A 22,072-nucleotide genomic window follows, 5' to 3' on the forward strand; every position below is an offset into this window, starting at 1 on the left:
AAACCTTTAGGTTTTATCAATCAGTGTAATGAAATTCTAAGGTTAGCTGATAGATGGGAACAGTAAGAATTAATAAAATTATCATAGGTTTAGAAAACTATTAAATGTTCAAGTTTAAAGATAACTTTTTAGTACCTAAAGTGTCTCAGATTTATGTGATAATAATTTCTCAAGTTTCCATTGAAGAGTATATACATGTCACCGCCTTCTTTTTTGTACAGAAGACTCCACCCCCTCGAGACCCGCGGAAAGCAGCGGAAACTTTCTAATGACTTGTCGGTGGGTTTTGGAGCGCGTTTAAGGAACTTTTAGCCGCGGACATTTCGCAGGTCGGGCTGTAATTAAAACGCATTAGATCCGTGCTTAGGATAGCCCGCTGACCCAGTTACGCGTCGTCGGTGGCTGTAAATCCGTGAGGGCGGTGGCTTAAAGAGCCGGAGACTTCTCTACGTGCTGATCGGAATGGATCCGTGGTATTCTTCTTCTGGTCTTCTGGCCCTTTCAAGTGCCACACACAGAGCTGGAGAAGCGGTTCATTAACCGTGGCGATGTCATCTCCGATGTCGGCTAACCAGTTTTCCCCAAGCACAGATTTCTATCTCCGTGAGCGGTGCGTAAAGCAATTTGCGCTGATGATGAGACTACTTCTTGGGAAAGCAACGGTTCAAGTGCTGTGAGAATTCGCCACTTTAAGCAATCCCCCAAACTCAGCAACTCGACCCACCAGCAAAGAAGAAGAAGAAGCTCCAAAAACCTTTGACCAGAGCAATTATTTATGGCCAAGAGACGCGCAGGGGAAAGGGGTTAGGTTAACTCTCTGTTTGTCTTGTAAGACAAATGTGTAATTAATTGCGTCGCATCAAAAGGAAGCTCTAAAACTATTTGCATACGAGCATGGTAAATTGTCTTCGGTTTCGTTGTCACATCTTGAACTACACGTGCAATTAATAAATCAAAAGGGACAGGCTAAGCCCAGCGTCCTTTCGTCCTTTTGCTCCTTCCGAGCGGAAGTCTCAGCCATTCCAAGACAAACAAATGAAGTGAAGTGACTGGAACCGAAAAACTTTGCCAACTTGTGATATTCTTTTTGCACAAAGGGGGATTCGCATTTTGAAAGGGGGGCAAACGTGTGGGGGTTCCACTGCAACTAATTGCATTTCATTGCATACATTTAGGCTGCCCCTGAATCCTTTGGCTGCTCCTTGGGTTGCAGCCGCAATCAGATCGCACACACAACGTAAAACGTTTCAAAATTGTGCTCAAATAGCCAGAGAGATTTCCTTGGAGTTGCCAAATGGTTTGAGGTGAGAAGCCAACCACAAGTGCCTCGAGTCCTTAACGGCCAAGCTGGGGGGTTAAGGATGCCGGAAAGGATGCGCCGGGCAAGTGTTGAGTGCTAGGATTGCACTGGGAGAAATGAATTTAAGAAACTATTCAAAACTATTACTTAGGTTTCGTAAGGTCCTCATATGCTTCAAACTTAAATCTCCTTTGTTATGAAAATAATTCCTATGGGATATTAATTGGTAAAATCATTTCTTTGAAAATATTCAGAAGTATTTTCGGTTAAAGTTTATGGTACCTTTTAATTTTTTTTCTTTATTTATTTATTTAGTGCAGAATCTGTACAGCAAATTAAAGTACTTAACAACACAGGTGTCACCAATGAGAAAAGTAAACCAAACCTCAGCATTAAGAAGAGGATTATATATAGTATTTTCTTATTGATTCCTTATCGTCTTGGCAAAGCCTTGCCTTTTGAGACGCCTCAAAGGTCTCGCTGGGAGTAGATTCCTAGCCAGTAAGCTGCGGTGTCTTTCTAATCTATCTCGGTATCGGCTTGTGTGTCTCCCAATCTGTTCTTCCACAGTGTGTAGATTTAGGTCTCTGTGAAGTGTCGTGCCACGCACATACCAGGGACAGTCAGTAATGGTACGTAGAAACCGATTCTGCAACACTTGTAACCTTTTGTAGTTCGATTTGGCTGCGATCCCCCAAATTTGAATACCATAAAGCCAGATTGGCAGGATACAGAATGCATATACTGCCCTCTTGCATCTCAGCGGCAAAGTGCTCCTTCTGTGTGTAAGCCAACGCAGTTGCTGAATCCTTTGGTTACATTTTTTGACTGTTGCTTTCAGATGTGGTCCGAACGTAAGGCGCTTATCCAGTGTGATACCAAGATATTTTGCTTGCGACGGCTGTTCCAAACTGACTCCCTCTAGCTGGATTTCAGGGGTGTTAGATACAAGTCTCTTCAGTGTAAAGCAGGGGTTCGTAGTTTTTTGCGGATTGATTCTCATATTCCAACGTTTACACCAAGCAGAAAGATCCTTAAGGTATTCTTGTATTCCATTTGCTGCTTCCCTCCGACATCTGGAATTGTAGATGACTGCAATGTCATCTGCATATGTAGCAATCAAAGCTTTGGAAGGATCTATCATGTGATGTCTGTTTGGGCTTGGTATATCCACTGTATATAAAGAGTAAAGCAGCGGCCCAAGCACACTGCCCTGAGGTACTCCTGCTCTCATTCTATAGTTATCAGAGTATCTGTCCCTAACTCTGACCTTGAACTCCCGTTCTTCTAGGTAGGATCTCAGAAGACCATAGTAGGGGGCAGGTAGGAGGTTTTTGATTTTAAGCAAAAGTCCAACATGCCACACCTTATCGAAGGCTTGCTGCATATCAATGAAAACTGCGTTGGAATACTCTTTGTCATCAAAGGCCTGCAAAATATGTTTCACCAATCTATGCACTTGTTCCACAGTGCCGTGTCCTCTTCGAAAACCAAATTGGTGGTCTGGCAAGATATTGTCTCGATTCATGATAACTGCTATTCGATTGGCAATGAGTCTCTCCCACAACTTGGACAGGGACGATAAGAGGCTTATCGGACGGTAAGACTCAGGATCAGCCTCTGGCTTACCTGGCTTGTGGATCATCTGAATTGCTGCTAATTTCCATTGCTTTGGGAACACTTGAGTCCTAATAATAGCATTAAATATTAAAGCTATAAATAGAATCGCTTTTATGGGCAAGGCCTTCAACGTTACGTTGCAAATTCTATCAATTCCTGGAGCCTTATTTTTCGGTAAGGACTGGATAACTTCAGATATTTCTTCAATCCTTATAGGCTTTATTGGCAACGACATCTGCAGAGGCGTCTCCAGAGTTTGATGGGTCTCGCTAACCTGAACTGTCGATGCAAAGCTATACGGAGTGAAGCGTTCTTCTAGATGTAGACCGAAAGCATTGGCCTGCTCCACTTCATTTTTTGCGAGCTCACCACTGGGACACCGAACAGGAACCTGTCTAAGGGGCTGGCGCTTAAGCGATTTTGTACATTTCCACAGTGAATAATTTGCATCCACCGTGTAGTCCATGGAAGACAATTTATGCTCAAAAAAATCGCTTCGAAGTCTCCTTAAAAGGGTTCGAAGTTGCATTGCAGCTCTGTACCACAAAATACGGTCTTCAGGATCTTGAGAACGAATTGCTCTTCTTCGAAGGCGCCTTTTTGTTACAATTAGCACCTTGGCTTCCCTTGTGAGAACAACACCATAATTGATAGGACGATAATCCGGTTCCAAAGGCGTCGAAGCAGAAGCAGCCATATAAATATTATTAGTTAGAGTGTCAACTGCATTCTCAATGTCTTGTCGTGAGTCCAGAGCAGAATTTAGTTGAAAGGAGTTATCAAGAATTTGTTTGAAAGAAGTGAGATCAGTCCGACTTGTTATTAACCGAGGGCTTCGGGTGATATTGGAACCATTTGTTAGTAGATTAACAATAAGGGCAATGTGATCAGACTCCAAGTCCCAGTTTTGGCAGATATTGATTTGAGAATCCATAATTCCGTGGTATAAAGCAAAATCGATGCAAGTAGCAGTGTGGCTAGGAACATATGGGTATCTCGTTGGTGAACCAGTGGCAAGTATTTTGGACCCTCTGGCTGAAATCGATTCAACCAGCTCACGGCCTCTGGGTGAATTGTAGGTGTCACCCCACATCCAATGTCTAGCATTCCAGTCACCACCAACTATGTACCTCTGACCACAAGAAGAGAGTATATCAGTGAAATGTCTTTCTACAATTCTTTGGCCTGGAGGACAGTATATTGCGCTTACATCCACGAGTCCTAAGCCGGTCGCAACTTTAATGGAAGACAATTGAATGCTTTTCGTTTCTATAATACGTTGTGGGAAATGACTGAGAGAGCTTCTTACCAATACCGCCGCCCCACCCATTCCTTGATTATGTCGTGAAGGTTTATATGCTGGATAGAAGGAATATCCGAAAATTTTGACAACTTCACCTCGATTGAGCCTAATTTCACTTAAAAGTATAATATCAATGTTGTTGTTGTGCGCAAAGAATTCCACTTCTCTGGCTTTACCTGAAATGCCATTGACATTCCAGATAAGGATTTTGAGTGTATTCATTTTGAGGCTGAAACGTTGTTGTGAAGCACTGATTTGCCCCCAGTCCACTGCTTAATAGAATTGGCCATTTCGAAAACCATATTTTCAAGTCTTTCAAGTCGAAGGCTGTTCTGTTTGTTTTGCTTTTGTTGTTCCTGCTGCTGTTGTTGTAACCACAAAAAGAATTGCTGCTGCTGCTGTTGCTGAAGTTGTTGTTGCCATTTCATAAATTGCTGTTGCTGTTGCTCCAATATAGACTGAACGTCAAGCACATATTGTTGTTGTTGAGTATTCTTCGAATTTTGTACTTGCGGCTGCGCTTGGAGATCATGTAGACGGCGCTGGGCATGACCAATTCCATTTCTTACAATAGAGGCATAAGATAAGCCTATATTATTGCTGGCAGAAGAGTTAGGCATTTGCTGAGATTGCTGCTCTCGGATTGGCTGTTGTTGCTGACGTTTTTGTTGTGGATGTTGTCGCGTTGATTGTTTTTTTGAACTCATCGATCGCCTAAGGTATTCTTGATAAGATTGGCAACCCTTGTAGCTTGCTGTATGATTCCCTCTACAGTGCATACATGTAGGCGGTTGATCTTGGGGACGAACACATTGCTTTGTATGGTGATCTTCTCCACAGCGAGCACAATTAGGATGCCGGCGGCAGTACTTCGCTGTATGTCCAAATTCTTGGCAACGAATACATTGAGCTATTTCAGATCTTTTACGCATCCTTTCTATTCGCACTCGTTGGCGGCAAAGAGTTACTATATCATATATGGCATTAATTTTAGCACATGGCTTAATATTGATAAAAAATATGTTGAGTTTCTCATCTGGGTCAGACCTAGATCTTGGGTTATGCACCTGAAGAGCTTCAAAACCTAAGGTTTTAAAATTGGCAACAATTTCGCTAGTTAATGTGCTATGATGAAGCCCTTTAACTACTATTCTGTGTGGTTTATCTTCCTTCATTTGGTACGTATGGAATTCAATTTCCATTTCATCAAAATGATCAACAATGTCTCTATAAGTTTTAGAGTCCTTGGAAAATATTCTTGCTGTAGATCCCTGATTTACTTTAACGATAACGTTATCTAGACTAGTGATCCCCGAAATAACATCAAATAGATCGTTAAGGTTGACAAAACTTAGAACAATTTGTGGTGGTTTTAAATTATTGTTGGGATTATTCTTGCCATTAGAATTATTTTGTTCAAATTCATTATCTGAGACAATTGTTTCCATATCATCATTTAAATCTGTTTGGGCATCTGCCAAGGAAAGATTACTTCTTTCCTCAACAGGTCTGTCACTGTCTAGGTCCACCTCCATGTCTAGTAAGGCAAACCTATTACTAGAGCTTGCCTTGCTGGTTGATGCTGAGGGTGATCCAGATAACTTTTCTTTGTGCACCTTCTTAGGGTAAGGAGTATATGAAAGTTGCTTCTTCCTCTTGTACGACAGATGGCTTTGGCTTAGCTTCAACTTGGTAGCAGCATCAGAAAACGGAGTTGAAGAAATTTTTGAATTATCACCAAGAGTTGGAGAGACAATTGCAGCCCCACCTCTGGGTAATGGGGATGAATTACCAGATGAGCGTTGGGAGTAATAAACATTAGTTTTATCCATACTCGCGGAAGAGCAAACACTGCTGATTTCCGCATCTGATGCTGTAGCCAGCATTGAGGTTATAGTACTAGTGCTCGCAGATTTTGAGCACAGTGGGCGTTGTAAACTGATGATCTCTTCCCTTATCTCCGAAGGTGTTTTACCAGCTATTTGGAACATTTTTTTATAATCAAACTGCTTACCGCTAGGTTGAGAGTTAGAATGAAGATTTCCATCCATTACCCCTCTTGCGCGGCAGCGCGCGGAGTGAATGGTGACCGTCTACAGATGAGTATTTGTAGTTGTACGTCTGCACTAGACAAAGTCCAATTAGCACACGAAGAGTGCGCAAAAGAAAAATTTGAGATCCTCTTGCTTTGCTTTTGGTTTTTCTGTCCACGGCACCACCGAATCTCATCAAGAGCCTTCTTGCAGTTTTGTAAAATAAAATATTTTTAAATTCCAGTTAAGTAGCTATTTTGACGTGTGTCGGCAGCGCTGCTTGATTCGGAATTCATGGTACCTTTTAATGTCTGATTTTTTATATATTACATTTTTTAAATTTATATATTTAAATTTTACCATTATTGGTTCTTCTGGTAGTAGTTTCTTTAAGTGTTTTGAAAGGATAACCCAGACAAGTTAGCAGCCGGGCAAAGTCCGTTTCGAGGGCGGGGGAAAGGAGTAGAGTCGAGTGAAGTGAAGTCTGAGTTGTGTGCATGAATGAATGAATGAAAGGGGGCGGCAAATGGGCAGCCCGTTTCAGGATGCTGCCGCCGGCAAGGACGTCGTTATTCGGGGGGAGGGGGGAGGGGAAAGGAACAAAAACAAAAACAAAGAGCACAAGAAGGAAGCTGTGAAAAAATAGCAGCCAGGGAAGCGAGTCAGCCGTCGCCGCAAAACGAAACAAATAACACAGAAAAAGCATTCGAAATGGCACTAGAGAGAAATGTGGCCAAGAGTGGGAAAAGATGGGAGTTTGGTAGGATGGTTGGTTGCTTTTGAGGAGGAGAAGGAGGAGGGAATGAGGAGAGGGAGGAGTGGGAGGAGGAGGAGAGGTCATGTCGTGGCCGTAGCTCATGATGCTGTCGGGTCTCCGTTTCTGGGATCTCCGTCTCTGTCCCTCAGTCGATTCGACAGCTCGTAAATGCCAGCCAGGATGCGTGAGGAAACGAGAGAGGGGAAAAGGGGGGAAAAGGGGATACCAAACAGAAATGGGAGTAGGATACTCTTGTCCCGACTTCCTCTGCTTGGTGTTGATTGCTGTTTGGGGTTTTTAAAACGTAGTTAGGCTGCCCGGCAGCCACAGGACCGCAGCATATGGAAACGACACCCGCGGCACAGGTGTAGAGCACCCTGGAGTGCCATCTCCGCCGGCAGGATAACACCCTCAACGGCAATTTCAATGGTTATGACACCAGCACGCATGCTGTGTTTATTGTTGGTTAGGATCTGTTTGAAAAGTGGGAGTACCACAGCCGCACAGCCGAATGTGTCTCTCACCTGAGTAGAAGCTGTCCAGGCTCTGCAGCTCCTCGTCGTCGTAGTCCTCGTCCCCGCTGAGACTGAGCAGCTCCTCATCCAGATCCAAATCCTCTGGTTCAGGCTCCTCCACTTCCGCCTCCGCCTCGGGATCCGCATCCGCATCCGCATCGTCTTGGCCTGCAGCGAGAAAAGGAAGAGCTTATTTTAGCCTCGATTGCAAGGAGCAAATGCAGCTGGGACTTGACCTCGACGTCTTGGATGGAAATAGCTTTGGGGGGATGGAGCGGCAGGATGCCCTTTCCGGATCCCCAAGTGCAAGGAATTTTGATTATGCTAAGCCCCAGGGTCCCATAATTCCATACCCCCCAGCAAGTAAGACCCCGATGTACTACTTTCTCTCCCACCTCTGCCAAATCCCCCAATCCCTGAGAGTTAAGAGAAGGAAAGAGCAGCTCTTGAGAACTGCGCATGTCCTGGCTAAGAGCAACTGGAAGAGCGGATGTCCTGGCCAAGAGAGCTCCTTGTTTTGGTCTCTCAACGCCAAGGAACAGCTGTTGGCAGCAGCACGTGCTCCGCAGCTTCTGGACAGCAGGGGTTTAATTGGGGAGCAGGGAGCAAAGTTTGTCTACAGTGCCGCACAACTTGGCATTACTCATACGCAACGTTTGACGTGCCTCTCGGTGGGTAGTTGGGCGGCCAATGTCTCACGTGAGTGAATTCCTGACTTGGGTCTTGCCAACTAAACCAAGAAGCGGTTCCTGAGGGATATGCTAATGGGGTTGCGCTACCTGAAGGACAGTGGGCATCGGTGTATTGGTAGATATGAAAAGGATATGTGAAATGTCAAGACATTAGTTGTTCGAAGTGGTGAGGGGTAATAGAACAAATAGCGATTAGATACTGATAGATATTTATATAGAAATATATTCGTTTCTAGGAGTCTTCGATTGTCTATCTTAAATTTTTTCAATGTCAATAGAAACCCCCAATTAAAATCCTTTTAGTTAAACCCCCAACATCTTTGCCTATAAACTAGTTATCACCGACCCAAAATCAGATTGACAGTGATCCCCCTTCCCCCACTTTCCACTACACCTCCACATTCCAATCTTTCGCCGCCATCGTAAAACCCCAACAGATGCGAAACCCTTCGACATGAACTCATCAAGCCATCGACCATCAGGCTTTCACTGCTCCAGCTACTTTCGCGTTTTTGGCTTTTACTAGTTTCTAATGACAAAATGAAATTTCGTGGGCACTGTAGTGCCGCGAAAAAAGATAGATAGATGATGATAGTGAGAGGGAGGGGGATAGAGAGGGGGAGGAGGAGAGACTGTGGCGAGAGGTCCTGCAACATTCTAAGCGCTTGAGAATTTCCTTGATGGCTCGTCGTTTCGGCGACGTTTGGATGATGTGGTTCTGTGGCTGTGGATCTGCTTTTATGCCACTTTGCATGCCGGCACACACATAAAGCACACGGAATGTGTGAGAGGTGGGTGGTTTAGGTGGTGGCGAAAAAGGGGGCGTGGCAGGACTCTAAGCTACCAGTGAAGCTCGGCTGGACCGCCACACGTCCAATAATCCTTGTCCTGCAGCTGGGGAATACTTCATCAGCGGAAACAAAATTTTACGAATTTCTCTCTGCGAGTCTCTGTGTGTGTGTGTGTGTTTGCTTGCTTGTGTGTGCAATAGTGTTGAGGGCAGAGTGTGTAATGGTGTGAGAGTTGCACGTGCTGGCTGGCTGACTGGTTGACTGGCTCCATCTGGCGGACGGACCTTGGACCGGGAGCAACAGCACGGGACAAGTTTTTAACATGCCAAAAACGCATCTCGCGCCTGGTTGATTTCTCCACGTACACTACGAGAAATTCTTAGTAAGTCTAGGGTTTTTTTTCTACTGGGGTTAAAAATAAATCGGAAATTTCTTTATGTGTTTTATTTGAAGTTATTCGACTGTGGTTAAAAATAAATTGAAAACATATATGTGTGTTTTATTTGAACTAGTTTATGATAGAAACTGACCACCATTTATTATATGGAATATATATGAGTTGCTAAAATAGTTTTTTTTTGTAACTTTTTAACTACTTCTATGATATTTTAAATAGTTTTTGATCTTTCTTTTTAAAAGTGAAAAGTTTTTGTAGGAATGATGATGACTTTGACGCGACTCCCTTGCTCCAACTCCCACTTCCTTTTCCCGCTGTATCGCCGTCTCTCTGATGATGCCCGATGATTATTCAACACTCGCTCTGTGGGGAGTCATATGCCACGCCCCCGCCGCCTTTCGCTACACACACACACACACAAGCAGACACACATATGCATCTCCGGTCGCTGCTCTGCTTTTTCGACTTCGTATGACGCAAAATTGGCTTTCGTCGAATTGTTGCTTTGAGTTTTGCAAATTTTTCGACACTACCCCAATGGAGGCGGTATAGGGGACAGGGGGCGGGGGTTAGGGGGTGTGGCAGCGCAGGGGATCCCGAAAAAGAGAGATAGAGAGAGGAGACGAAAAGGTTCTGCAATGCATTCATCATCATCATCAGCGGCAGCCATCGACTGCTGCTGCCTGGCTAATTTTATGACTCTCTCGCATCTTTCGCGAATCATGTTAATGAACCAGCTATCCGTGTTTGAGTGTGTGCGAGTATGTGTGTGTGGCAGGATATCTCTTTATGTGTGTGAGTGTGGCGACCATAAATCGAACGAAATTTGCATATCCGACTAGCGTCATCTTGCGGCCATTTTTACGACTTTCGGGGCTTTGTGGTGCAGCTGCTGATTATTGTGAAGTTGTTCGGTCACGCCCACCCACTCTGGCCCGCCCCCTTGCACACACAATCACACACATATGCAGTGGGGCACTTTGGGAGCGCTGCAGGCCGCTGCAAGTTGCACTCGCTCAGATTTCCCAAAGCGCCGCCGCCTACGAGAATAACAACAACAAGAGCAGCGAAATGAGCGGACAAAGTCCAGAAGAGTACCGTAATATCAGTGGCGTAGTTGGGGGATCTCCCCAGGGAAGGGGGTGCTTAATGGTATAATGTGGCCTCAAAATTTCTACAATTTTTATAATTATTTCAATTGATTAATTAAAAACCTTAAAAGATTTTCAGGTGAGCTTATAATTCTCAACTGTTCATATTTTACATATTTTACATTACCCAAACTCACCCAAATACTTATATTTAGTATTTGGTTTCTGCATAGCAAGATACAACAGTAACGTTCTGCTTATAATTCCCAACCCGTGATTTGTGGTCCTCCGTTAGTCCAATCAAATTTATTTGAGTGTCGTTACTTTATGGCGAACCCCTCGGGCGAACTCCCGCCACCACTGTCAACATCAACAACAACAGCAGCAACATCGCCGTGGTGGGACAAAGGAATGGGACAAAAGGGGGAAGGAGTACGGAGAGTGGGAGATGGGAGTCCAACTCAACTCGGACTGCGCCAATCCCACGGGAGAAAGACTGAAGCGGGCGCTCCGCTCTGCTCCACTGCGAAGTGGGACCACCTACCGTGTGGTGGCTCTTAATTCGATTCGCTTGCTCCCTCCACTCCACGGACTCCCAATCCCAATCCCCATTCCGATCCCAAAACCCCTCCACTCCACTCTGCACCACTCCCCCTTTTCCTTGGCAAGAGCCAGCGCTCCTTTGCCTTGGCTCCGTTGCCATCGTCGTCGCCATTTCCTTGGGGAATTGTTGCGCAAATGCTTTTTGTGTGTTTCTGTTTGAAAATTATTGCAAAAAAGGCGAAATAATAAAGGCAGCCGTCGACGTGCATGTAATCGAACAGAAGTGGCGGGGGGATCGGTGGGCGAGGCGAGGGGGCGGGGGGAGATGGGCAGGCGGGTGGTGCAGGGAGAAGTACCTACGGGAAAGTGGGACTCGAATATGTCTCTGATGCAATTATGAAGTGATAAATGAATTATGTATGCACGGGGAATTGGACCGAATTGGTCATGGTCATCGTCATCAACATCGCCATGTCTGCAATTTGTAAATTTATCGATCAGCACTACCGCAATCGATAATAAGTACAGAGCTCCCTGGGCTTTGTAATCAAAGCCACGGTAGGCAAACGAAGTTTTCTCATCAAATTTTAAATAAAATCTGAGAAATTTAATACTGAGAAAAAAAAGCAACTCCATTTTATCTTTGAAATTTTAGAACTTATATAAATTCTTATTTGATATGCAGTTTTAATCATAGGAGATTTTAATGTTTATTGCACAGCTACTTATTTTTTGGCCACCTTTCATATGTGTGTCTCTGAACTAGAAGGATTAGAAGGAGGAGTCGGGTGAAAGAGTCAAAGCGACGGAGACGATAACTCACTTTTGTTTCATTTTTCAATACACAGTGGAATAATAATGGCAAAATGAGCAACTTCGCTATGCAACAAGAAGCTGTCGCCCGCCTTCCCCTTCGGTCTCAAGATGCTCCCCAATGAACATACCAATAAACACGCTGGCAAAAGTTAGGCTCACACACACACTCACACAGACACAAACCCACACACACATACAGACACACGAGTGGATGTGGGAGAGAGACAGAGACACCTTGGATCCTTCGGGGAGCCGGCGTCCCATCTCTTTGTTGTCTACTGTACTTCGTCTCGCCCGCTTATATGGCAATGTATAATTTTTATTCGCACCAAGGTTGCTCCCAAAGGAAATGTCGTCGTCGTCGAGGCTCCTCCTTCGCTCCCAGCGAATTCCACTTTCTCCCCGTGCAACCGCCGTCAACCGAAAATATTGCAACATAAAACTTTACACAAATATAATCTATAAGCAGCTGAATTCATATTAGAATCTAGCGAGTGAGCGAGAAGGGGGCACACGTGTGTGGGTTTGAGTGTGTGTGTGTGGCAGTGGGTGAGAGTGCAATGGTGTGCGTGTGACAATTTAGCGGGAGAACAGTGGTGTGGGTGTATGTTGGAAAGTTGTATGATAAGTGGGAGATTAATTAGGGCTTAAGCAAGCGGTTTTACAAAAGTTTAGAGTGAGTAATTAACCATAAATATATTAAATTAACCTTGTCTCGAATAGATAAACTTATTTTTATCTACGAAAACAATATTATATGCAGGAAATATATTTTAAATATTATTATATATTATTTTAAACTCTAAAATATTTGATATACATACTGTTGAAGTAAATAAAATATTTTTGCTAACACTTCCTTTTGCCATTTGATTGCCTACTACTATTTTCTTGATTTATGTCCCACCACTAACCTACTTTGTTTCGACTTAGCCCCACTGTTTGGAGACCCTCAAGTTGGGCCACCGTGGTGCTGGTGATGCGCACAAAAGGGCCAATTCATTCTCGCCGGGTTTCCCGCTGGCAGCGCAAGAGCGCCGGCAACAGCACGGAGCAGAAAGACAATTTTCGGATCCCCAAACTTATCACAGCCTCTCGATTTCCCCTTAGAACATTATACAACCCACCAGAGGGCCTCGCAGGACGAGCGGAGCTCCACGAGCGCCGAGACCTATACAAGCTCCACCAGCTCCGCAAGCTCCAAAAGCTGAAAAAGCAGCAACAGCAGCAGTAAACGGACGCAGTGCAGCAGCGTGTACTTGTCATATAATATGCGCGTGCGAGCGAAAGGGACAGAGAGTGCAGGCGCGCAGTGGTGATAAAGTTTGGTCCTCCGTAGTGCCGTTAGTCCCGAAGAGTTCGCAGTGAGGTTAAAGCCTCACACACACACACAGACTCTAAAGCACACACACATACAGAGAGGGGAGGCTGGAGCTCCCAGGTAGCCGGCAACAATAATCCAGGGCACCCAGACCTTCCCAATCGAATTGGCATGCCAAATACAGTCCAACTTTAATAACTCGAACTTGGTCAACAAGAATTAAAATTTGTTTTTTCTAGGGGAGTTTTTAATTGTTTGCAAACGATGCTTTTTTTATTCCCATAAATTGCACAAGCTTTTAAAGGAAATGGAAATATTCAGCAAAAGCTTAGAAGGCATACATGTTCAAATGATTTTTATACCCTTGCGGAGGGGGTTCAAGTTTTAGTCCAAAGTTTGCAATAGGGGAAATCTATTGAAGTCTTCTAAATAAATCCAAATCAGTTTTTAAGTTGTTTACGAAACCAACGGTTCGATTAAGAGAAGTTTGACTGTATATAGGGGGTGGCGCAGGGCACCCGACTAGGTTCTAGTTGATGATGATGTTCTCCATGCCGTCGTCTTGACCCGCGGGAATTGGCCACCCGGCCTGGCCAGAAACACACACACAGAAAAGAGCAACAAATAATGAACAGACACGTATCGGTGTGTGTGTGTGTGTGCTTGGAGCAGCGTATGTGTGGGTATTACCAATACAGAGGCATGTGTGTTTACGTTCCATTTAAAACATGAAGCTTGTTTTATTATTGTCAGACAGCAGCGACCATAACGGCCAGCCAGCGCTTTGGTCATTGGAATCGATGGCTTTACACCCAAGTGCCATAATCCAATGACGCACAGGAATACCGAATACATGGGGCACACACACACACACACTCAGTGGAGCATACTGCGATACAGATGTGTGTGCGTGTGTGTGTATGGGGCCTCATGGACACATCAAAGTTGATGTGACCAGGCAGCGGCTCCAATGGGGATAATCCAGATATACAGGGTCTGTAATGCATTGAACCCTGGCTTGTTGTATATGTTGCCTACTTTTTAGCGCAGATTGGAAAATATCCTTAACCAATTCTAAGAAACATTTTTCAGATTTTTTAGAATACTGTTTTTGTAAAACAGTTAAAGATTTTTTGGAAATTACTAGCGAATAATATAAAATTGTTTGTAATAGTAAATCAATTCTCAAATACGAAACATAGCTTAACTGTTTTACTATAATACTTAAGCTTTTAATGTTCAATCTATGTAGAAGCAATTCTCATTTTCCAATTATTCCCAATTACCCAGAAGCACCCTGTTTGCCTCTTTCAATGTGATTAACCTTATCCAATTTACAAGAGCATTCCACACTTTTAAACCGTCACCGTGAAGACACCAAAATAGACCAAACCGAAACCTGAGGGCCGAGGACTCACGTGTCCAGTGGCCAGGGGAGCCACAGGATGCGGATGTGTGCCTTGGATGGGTCAACTCCATGCCACAGGACACAACAACAGGCGAGAGCAAAAACCTTACATTTGCTATTTATGAGACTGTCGAGAGTTATTAGCCGGACATGTGAACGACCCGGGGGAGAAGCCCAAGACGACGTCGATGGACTTGAGTAGAAGATGGTTAGTTTACATTCGGATATACGGATATGCGCCGGTATATCGGTGTGCTTGTACGCCAGATATATACACAGATATATCTTTTGGCTAGAGGCAATAAAATATGCAAATTGAAGTCAAACTTACCAGAGGACTTGCAGTGTCCGTTGGCATTGGCAGCAGCATCACCAGAAGCACCACCACCAGAAGCAGAAGCAGCAGCAGCAGCAGCATCAGATGCAACTACCCCATCCCGTGGGTGTTGTAGTTCTTCTGGTCCGTCTTCTTCTTCTTTTGCCACTGCAGCTGGGACCGCTGGCTCATCAGCTGTTGGCCAGCTTTGTTGCTGTGATTCATTGGGCTCGAGCTGGGGCTGGGGATGGGGCTGCTGCTCCCCTCCCTCGGCCGACTCTCCATCGGCCAGCTCCTCGTCCTCGTCCTCATTATCCTCGTTGTCCTCGTCGCCGCTGAGCAGCTCCTCTTTGGGCTCCAGCAGCCCAGTGTTCTCCTCGTCCTCCTTCTCGCCAACTGCAAAAATAAATGCGTATATATAATGAGAAATGTGTCCCCTTATTCGATTACCAAAAGTAGTAGTTGTTGAGTTCTTTCAACAATTATTACAGGAGACCAAAAGTATGCAACAAAAACACTTCTTGTTGGCTTTCGGTAATTCCAATTGCGGTTAAATATTTTTAGGCATACTTATAGGCCTCGGAAGTATTGTTGTAGTTTTACGAAGATATTTTTGAGTAATTTGATAAATTATTTTCTCAGCTCCCATTTAAATTGAAGCTAATCAATTGATAACACTTCGAACACTCGCACAAATTGCTACCTGTCGGAAGTTGGAGTAGACATCGGGTGCTATGCTTTCGGGCTCATGCAGATTATGCCAAAGCACTCCCCGGGCGGCCATCGGGCCAAAAATTCTATTTACACGCTCCGTGTTTTATTGTTCCCCTTACCTTGCCAATAGCTCAAAACTCAGACTCCTTGGATGGCTATTCCGGCAAAGCCGCCACCTGATCGATGGCCTCTGCCCGGCGCCTTTTGGGTGTCGTTTTAGCCCCCCTCCAAAAAAAAAAAAAAAAAGCAGAAGAGCAAACCGAGTTCTCTGCCTCGAAAGTAATTGCAAGGGTGCAACAACAACGGAAGCGGGAAGAACAACTGCCAGAAGAACAACTCCGGCAAATGGAAATGTGTAACATGTGTAATTGCGCAATTAAATTGAATTTTTCATACATTTCTCCAGCTGCCTGTGATGGCCGAGAGTGGGCAAGACGAATGTTTTTTGGAGTAGAGGAGCCAGGAGTCTGGATAACTGGGGCAGCCACAGGTGAGGGTATTATTTACTGGATAGGCTGGGTAAAGTTTTATGTCAAACTTTAAAGAAACTTTGCAAGAAACTAATTAAACTGGGTTTTAACTAATTTAACAGCATTAATTGCAAAAAAACTAAAGTATAAAACAATTTTGAAATAGATAATTTTTTATTGACTGATTTACTTTTGTTAACCTAATAATTAATTAAGATTCAGTAGTCTACAAATATTTTTTAATATATTTCTTATTCAAAGATGATAGCGAATGATTTTGTTGGTCAAGAAGAAAGTCACCTCGCAGTTACAACATCCCCCACATTCCCCCAATTCCGAATGGAAGGAGCCATTTTTCGAAGCCAGGAGTCTGGAGGCAGCGCGTGACCATTTCGTATTGGTGACCGCGAGGAAGGTAAGGACTTAAAATATATGGCCGAAAGGACAAGCCGGAATCACACCGCAAGGAATCGCCATGGAAATGAACATTATGCATGGGTATGGTCACCAAAAGGGGAGGTGGCAAGGCGGTGGATCGGTGGGTTGGTGGGGCAAGAACATTTGGTTATTATTTCCATATAAAGGAGTCGAATGCGGCAGCCACTTGGAGGCGGGGTGGTGCGGATGTTCGGTGGGTTTGGGTGCTGCATGGAAAAGTGGGTGGGGCGGCGGGACTGTGGGGCAACTGTGTGCCGTTTGCGGCGGAAGTGCCGCGTATTTTAAAATAAATGCGCGTGGCGGCGGCGAAGGGGCGGTGGGTGGCGGGCGGTGGGCGGGTGAAGCGAACAGGGTGAGAACCAGTTATGGTCGTTAAAATTGTCGAAGCACCGCAACAACAACAGTGGCAGCAACAACGCAAGCAGCAAGTCAAGTTCTTTTTGTGCAAGCCAAAAAGGATATGGGTACACTGACACAAATAAATACAGAGTTTCTTTTATAAAGTCACAAATTAAAAAAAAATAAAAAGATACCAAGTCTTTGAGAAATGAAAAATTTGTTGAGTAATTGTAACTTTGATGTTGTGTTAAATTTAAATAACATTATGACCCAACGCAAATTGAAATGTATATAATATAATACCAATTTCCTATTTTAAAAACAATTTAAACATATTTTTTACGAAAATAATATAATATTAAATGAGGAAAGTAATTATTATTATAAGCGATTTATGCTTTCTTAATTTTTGCAATATTTTTTAACCAGCAAATTAAATTGAAAACAAAAACTTTTCTCCCTCTGCATGTGTGTGTGTGCGTTGAGCTCGCTGCTGTGTGTGTGTAAGCGCCCATATGTATGCAAGCGATTTTCATTTTTGTTTAAAGCCCCCCAGAGTGCATTTCGCACTCGGTCGCTGGGTTGCCATCTCTCCCCCTCCCCTCCAACCTCCCCCCACCCCTCCTCCTTCTCCTTGTGTTGGTGTCTGAGTGTGGGGGAATAAGTGGTGTGTGTGTGTGAGAGTGTGTGTGCGATTGGGGGCCCGCATGTGTGAGTGTTTCTTACTTGTTTTTCGGCAATGGCATGTTTTTAAGCGTTTTACTCAAACATCCACGCCCCCCATTCCCCCACTCCCCCTTTCCCCTTACCAGCAGCACCACCAACAAAAAGGTGCACACACACACACACACACTCACACAGATGCACACTTATTTGTAAACGTAATAATAAGCGTCGTCCCCTTTGACCCATCAATCCGTTGCCACTGCCATTTCCCGCCTTTCCCGCCAAATGCCCCAACGCTTGCCACTTTTCCAGCTCCCAAACGGCTACTAAGCGTGTGTAGAGGGCACCAGTGAGCAGCTGTGGGTGGGGATCGGGAGCATTGGGGGTTGGGATTGGGATGGCAGAGGGTGGGGCACGGGGCATGGGGTGTTGGCCAAAACAAAGCGCGCTTGCAACTTTTATAATGGCTCGAACCAGAGTGTGTGGGTGTGTGTGTGGTATTAAAAAAATAATGAAATAACAAACCCGAAGGTGTTGTTAAAAGCGCCAACAATAAATTTTATCAATAGTTGCAGGAACAAGAGATAAATGTCAGAAGCTGCCACCCGAGGAAACATGGCCAAAGAGATCGTTTGGCGTTGCTGAAAACAGTTCAGGTAATCACTAAAGGTGGTGAGCTTTAACTTAAAATTGTATATTGTTTTGAAGATTATTATGATTGCAGATAAACCTATAAAAAAATGGTTAATCAATAAACTGAAGTAAACTTTATGAAAGTGATTTTCCTTGCGAATCTTTTTAAAGACAATTATAATAATTATGTAAGTTATATCCTTTAGACCCTTTACTTTTCATCAAGTTAAATGAACCTCTATCATAAACCTTATCTTAAATTATAACTAGCTAATTTATTTATGAGCCACCCCTTTTGTTTTGCTAATTTTTACAGTAGTGACTTTCGCTCCCCAAGAAGAACCTTTAAGCTGGAAACAAACTACTGCTGCCGCTCATGTGTGAGTGTTAAGGAATCCGCAGAGCTGTCAGAATGCCACCACCACCACCACGAGTGCCACTGATGTCGTTTGCAGTGTTGTTGCCGCCTGGCAAATCCCCCAGACGCCTCACGACCCTCGAACCACCCACTATCTAGCCACCCAACCACCGAACCACCCAACCAACCACCCACTCATTGCCATCGCCTGGAGCAAATTCTATTTACCAAACTAGTTACCGTTAGACGCAGCCAATATCGCACATTATGTGCCGGCAGAAGCCATTGCACATCACATGGTGGCCTATGCCCCAAGCGGATTCCCACTGCTGCTCTCCAGTCCTCCAGCTCTCCAGCTCCTGGATCCTGATCCTGAGATCCTTATTCCGCCCCGAATCCTGCTGCTTTGGCTGTTGCTATTGCTATTTTTGGCGCGATTTTGCCGTGCAATGGCAAATATTTTGCCAATACACCAAGGACTCGCGCTCACGTTGACGATGAGGTGAAACGGAGGGGTAAAAAGGATAGCAGAGGGGATAGAAATGGGGAGAGAAGGGGTGGGGGAAGGGGTGGCGAAAGGAGCCAGAAGGCAACGACAACTTATGGCAGCTGGAATCCTAAGCCTTTCGCCCAGCTTTGGGAATTCCCCAGCAGAAGCCGGCATTTTAAAGCATTTTACGGCAGACAGTGTCTGCTAAAAATATGCACAAACCGTTCAACGAAATATAATTGAGAACTGGTGATATTTATTTGGTTAATCAATGCAAGTTCTTGAAATAAAAGCTGATCAATATAAGGCTTAATAGGAAATGGCTAAGAGGTAAAAGTTATTACCAAGATAAACCTAAAAGAGTAATGTAGGTAAATCTTTGCTTACAGTTTACCTATCCTACTAATTCTTTCTTTTTCTGTTTTTACATTCCTTGTATAATTTTTTGTTGTTCAAGGTCAGCAACTTATGACATTCACTGTTTAATGCGAAAAGGTGTCCAAATAGTTTGGGGCAAATCAAAGCAGAAAATGTATATTTTCATGACTTTTATTTTTTTTTGGAAAGATGACAGCCCATTAGCCATTGTGTGGGTTCTTGAGGGTTGTCAATAAAAATAGCTGCGCATATGATTGTGATTGCGCTACCTATATGCTCCACATACATACAAACATACATACATATATATATGTATATATATGCGACTATACCTAGAGATATGTACATGCAAACTGGCTGGCAACGCCGTCAACAAATGAAAACTCCCCAGGGAAATGGCGCATGTTTGTTGCTGCTGTTGCCGCTGGATGTTGCTGCTGTTGTTGCTACTGTTGTTGCTGCTGCTGCTGTTGTTGTTGCTACTGTTGTTGTTGCTGCTGTTGCCTCGTTGCCCGTCGCTTTTCTCTTGGGGATTGGCCAGAGAGCCGCTGCCGACTCCCCTGAGAAATACATGGCAATGGGTTTTCTGTGTTTTGTGCTTTTTTCGCGCGCCCCTCGCTGAATCGCATTGGTGCGACAGAGAGGGCACGAAAAAGAGCAAGCCAAAGTTCGCTTTTTTATACGTTGGGGAAATTTTCATGCCCCAGCATGAGGATATCTCTCTCTGTCTCTGTGTAAGTGTGTCCATGTAACTGTATGTGTGTTTGTGTGTGTAAATTTGTGTGTGCGCCAGTTGTCCTTGGGGGCTTCAGATCCCCTCAGCTGGCCACCCAGCCACCCATCCCACCACCCACTTCTCCCCACCCCCGAACACCACATGCACATGTGTGCATTGGATTTATTGTCAATTTTATTTGTTATCATTGTTGTTGCTGCCACCGCTGCTTCTCCGCTCCTCTGCCTGTTATTTACACTGACACAATTTGAAATTGTATTAAAAATTAACGGCACTTTGGTTGCCTTGGCTTCGTCTGAACGCCGCAGAACGGAAAATGGAACCGAATCCGTTTCGGAAAACCCAAAACTGAAACTGCACTCGAATCCAAAAAAAACATATCCAAAATGTAAACGCAGTTCTGGCCAAACCGCTTTTTTGCCCTTCTAAGGGAATAGTTAAAACATGTTATATTAATATCTCTTACATATTTTGCAAAAAGCTTGAAATACTCTTTCTTCGTTTAACTGAATAAAAAAAGGAAGATTCTATAACTTTGAATTTACTACGGCTTAAGTTGTATTACAACAAGAATAAATATAATACTATCCAATCCAATTGAGAAAGATGGTAATTCAAAAATGATTACTTTTTGTTTGAAGATTATACAAAAATACTTGTATTTATATTTGGTTTTTAATTCAAATAAATAATTGAACATAACAGTGAACACTGATTTCTGGAGAATTATATAATATGTATATGATTTAATGAAATTGTTTGAGAAAGCGTATAGCTCATTCGCCGTGTTGGCCATGTTGTTGTCCATTTACTTGTTGGTTCACCAGAACACTCAATGTTTCAACCTCATGCTGGGGTTTGTTTGGGTTTCGGGGGTCTCCTGGCCCCAGTACACCTGTCCCTGTCCCTGTCCCCATTCCCCGTATTCCCCATATCCCCACTCTCCAGGTTCCCTCATCCACTTTGGCCTTCTCCCCACTCCCCAACCCCCACTCCTCCTCCTCGTTTCTCCCCTCGTTTTGGTCGCTCTCTATCACTGACAGTTAGGTGTGTTGGTCCCTGGGGATTGGCCAATGCCTGCAAGCTGCTGGGCTGCAGCCGGTTCTGTTCGGCTTTGGGATCGGGTTTGAGTTGAGTTTGGGTCCGGGTCTGGCTGAGAGTCGAGAGTCGAGCTGGGGAGCTGAAGCGAGTGGTGCCCCAAAAGTGGAGGGGAGGCGATGGCCGTAGCCCAATAGCAGCCGGCCATCGCAGGCCGAGGCCATTTGCATTTGTCACATTTTGCGGTCCCGCGAGCAAAGTTTGGCAGAGTAATGTTGTGTCCACCCCCTTCAGGGGTTTATCAAAGCAAATCAATCAGATGCACACACACACAGTCACTAAGGCACACACAGTAACACACAGTAACACACTGGGACACACTCAGGATATGGAAATGGAGACCATGTCAGTGGAGGGCCACTGGGGATTGGGGTCCTGCGACCATTGACCACTGACCACTGACCACCGCCGACTGGCACCCCAACTTACGTTTGAGACAGGCGCGCGGCTTGGCCTGTTTGCGTCGGGACATGGCCAGGTTGGCTGGTTAAATCACTGATTCCGAGTTCTATTACTATACTCCACAACTTCCGGCTTCCGTTTCGCGCCAAAGCGATTTGTTTTGGTTTCTATTTAGACGACTGGCGGAGTCCTGGCAAACGGAGCGAGTATCCTTGCGCCTTGAGCGTCGGCAACTGACTGAACTGTTTGGCCCAAAAAGTGGCATCAAAACACACAGAAGCTCTTAAAACAAAATGGAATTCGCCAGGCGCAATCGCAAAGAGAATGGGCGAGAGCGAGAGAGGAGGAGGGAGAGAGAGAGGGAAGTTCCTGAGATGAGGTGGAACAGAGCAGCCACCCAAGAAACCCCCGACCATCCGAGCAAAGCCATCTATCAGTGCGGAACTT

The 22,072-nt window shown here is 44.5% G+C and overlaps 1 protein-coding gene across 1 annotated transcript in view; it reads right to left on the reverse strand.

Annotated features, from left to right (window-relative positions):
* Window positions 1-21,844, reverse strand: part of LOC108086771 (zinc finger protein 423 homolog) — a 36,668-nt gene extending 14,824 nt beyond the window's left edge. The window contains exons 1-3 of the mRNA XM_043208259.1: window positions 21,653-21,844; window positions 14,919-15,299; window positions 7,538-7,696 (exon numbers count right to left, since the gene is read on the reverse strand). Coding sequence (XP_043064194.1) covers window positions 7,538-7,696; window positions 14,919-15,299; window positions 21,653-21,695 — 583 coding nt within the window. The 5' untranslated portion in view covers window positions 21,696-21,844. The remainder of the gene's footprint in view (window positions 1-7,537; window positions 7,697-14,918; window positions 15,300-21,652) is intronic.
* Window positions 21,845-22,072: the final 228 nt, after the last annotated feature.

This window comes from Drosophila ficusphila, unplaced genomic scaffold (assembly GCF_018152265.1).
Source record: "Drosophila ficusphila isolate 14025-0441.05 unplaced genomic scaffold, ASM1815226v1 contig_414, whole genome shotgun sequence".
NCBI classification, from domain to species: Eukaryota; Metazoa; Arthropoda; class Insecta; order Diptera; family Drosophilidae; genus Drosophila; species Drosophila ficusphila.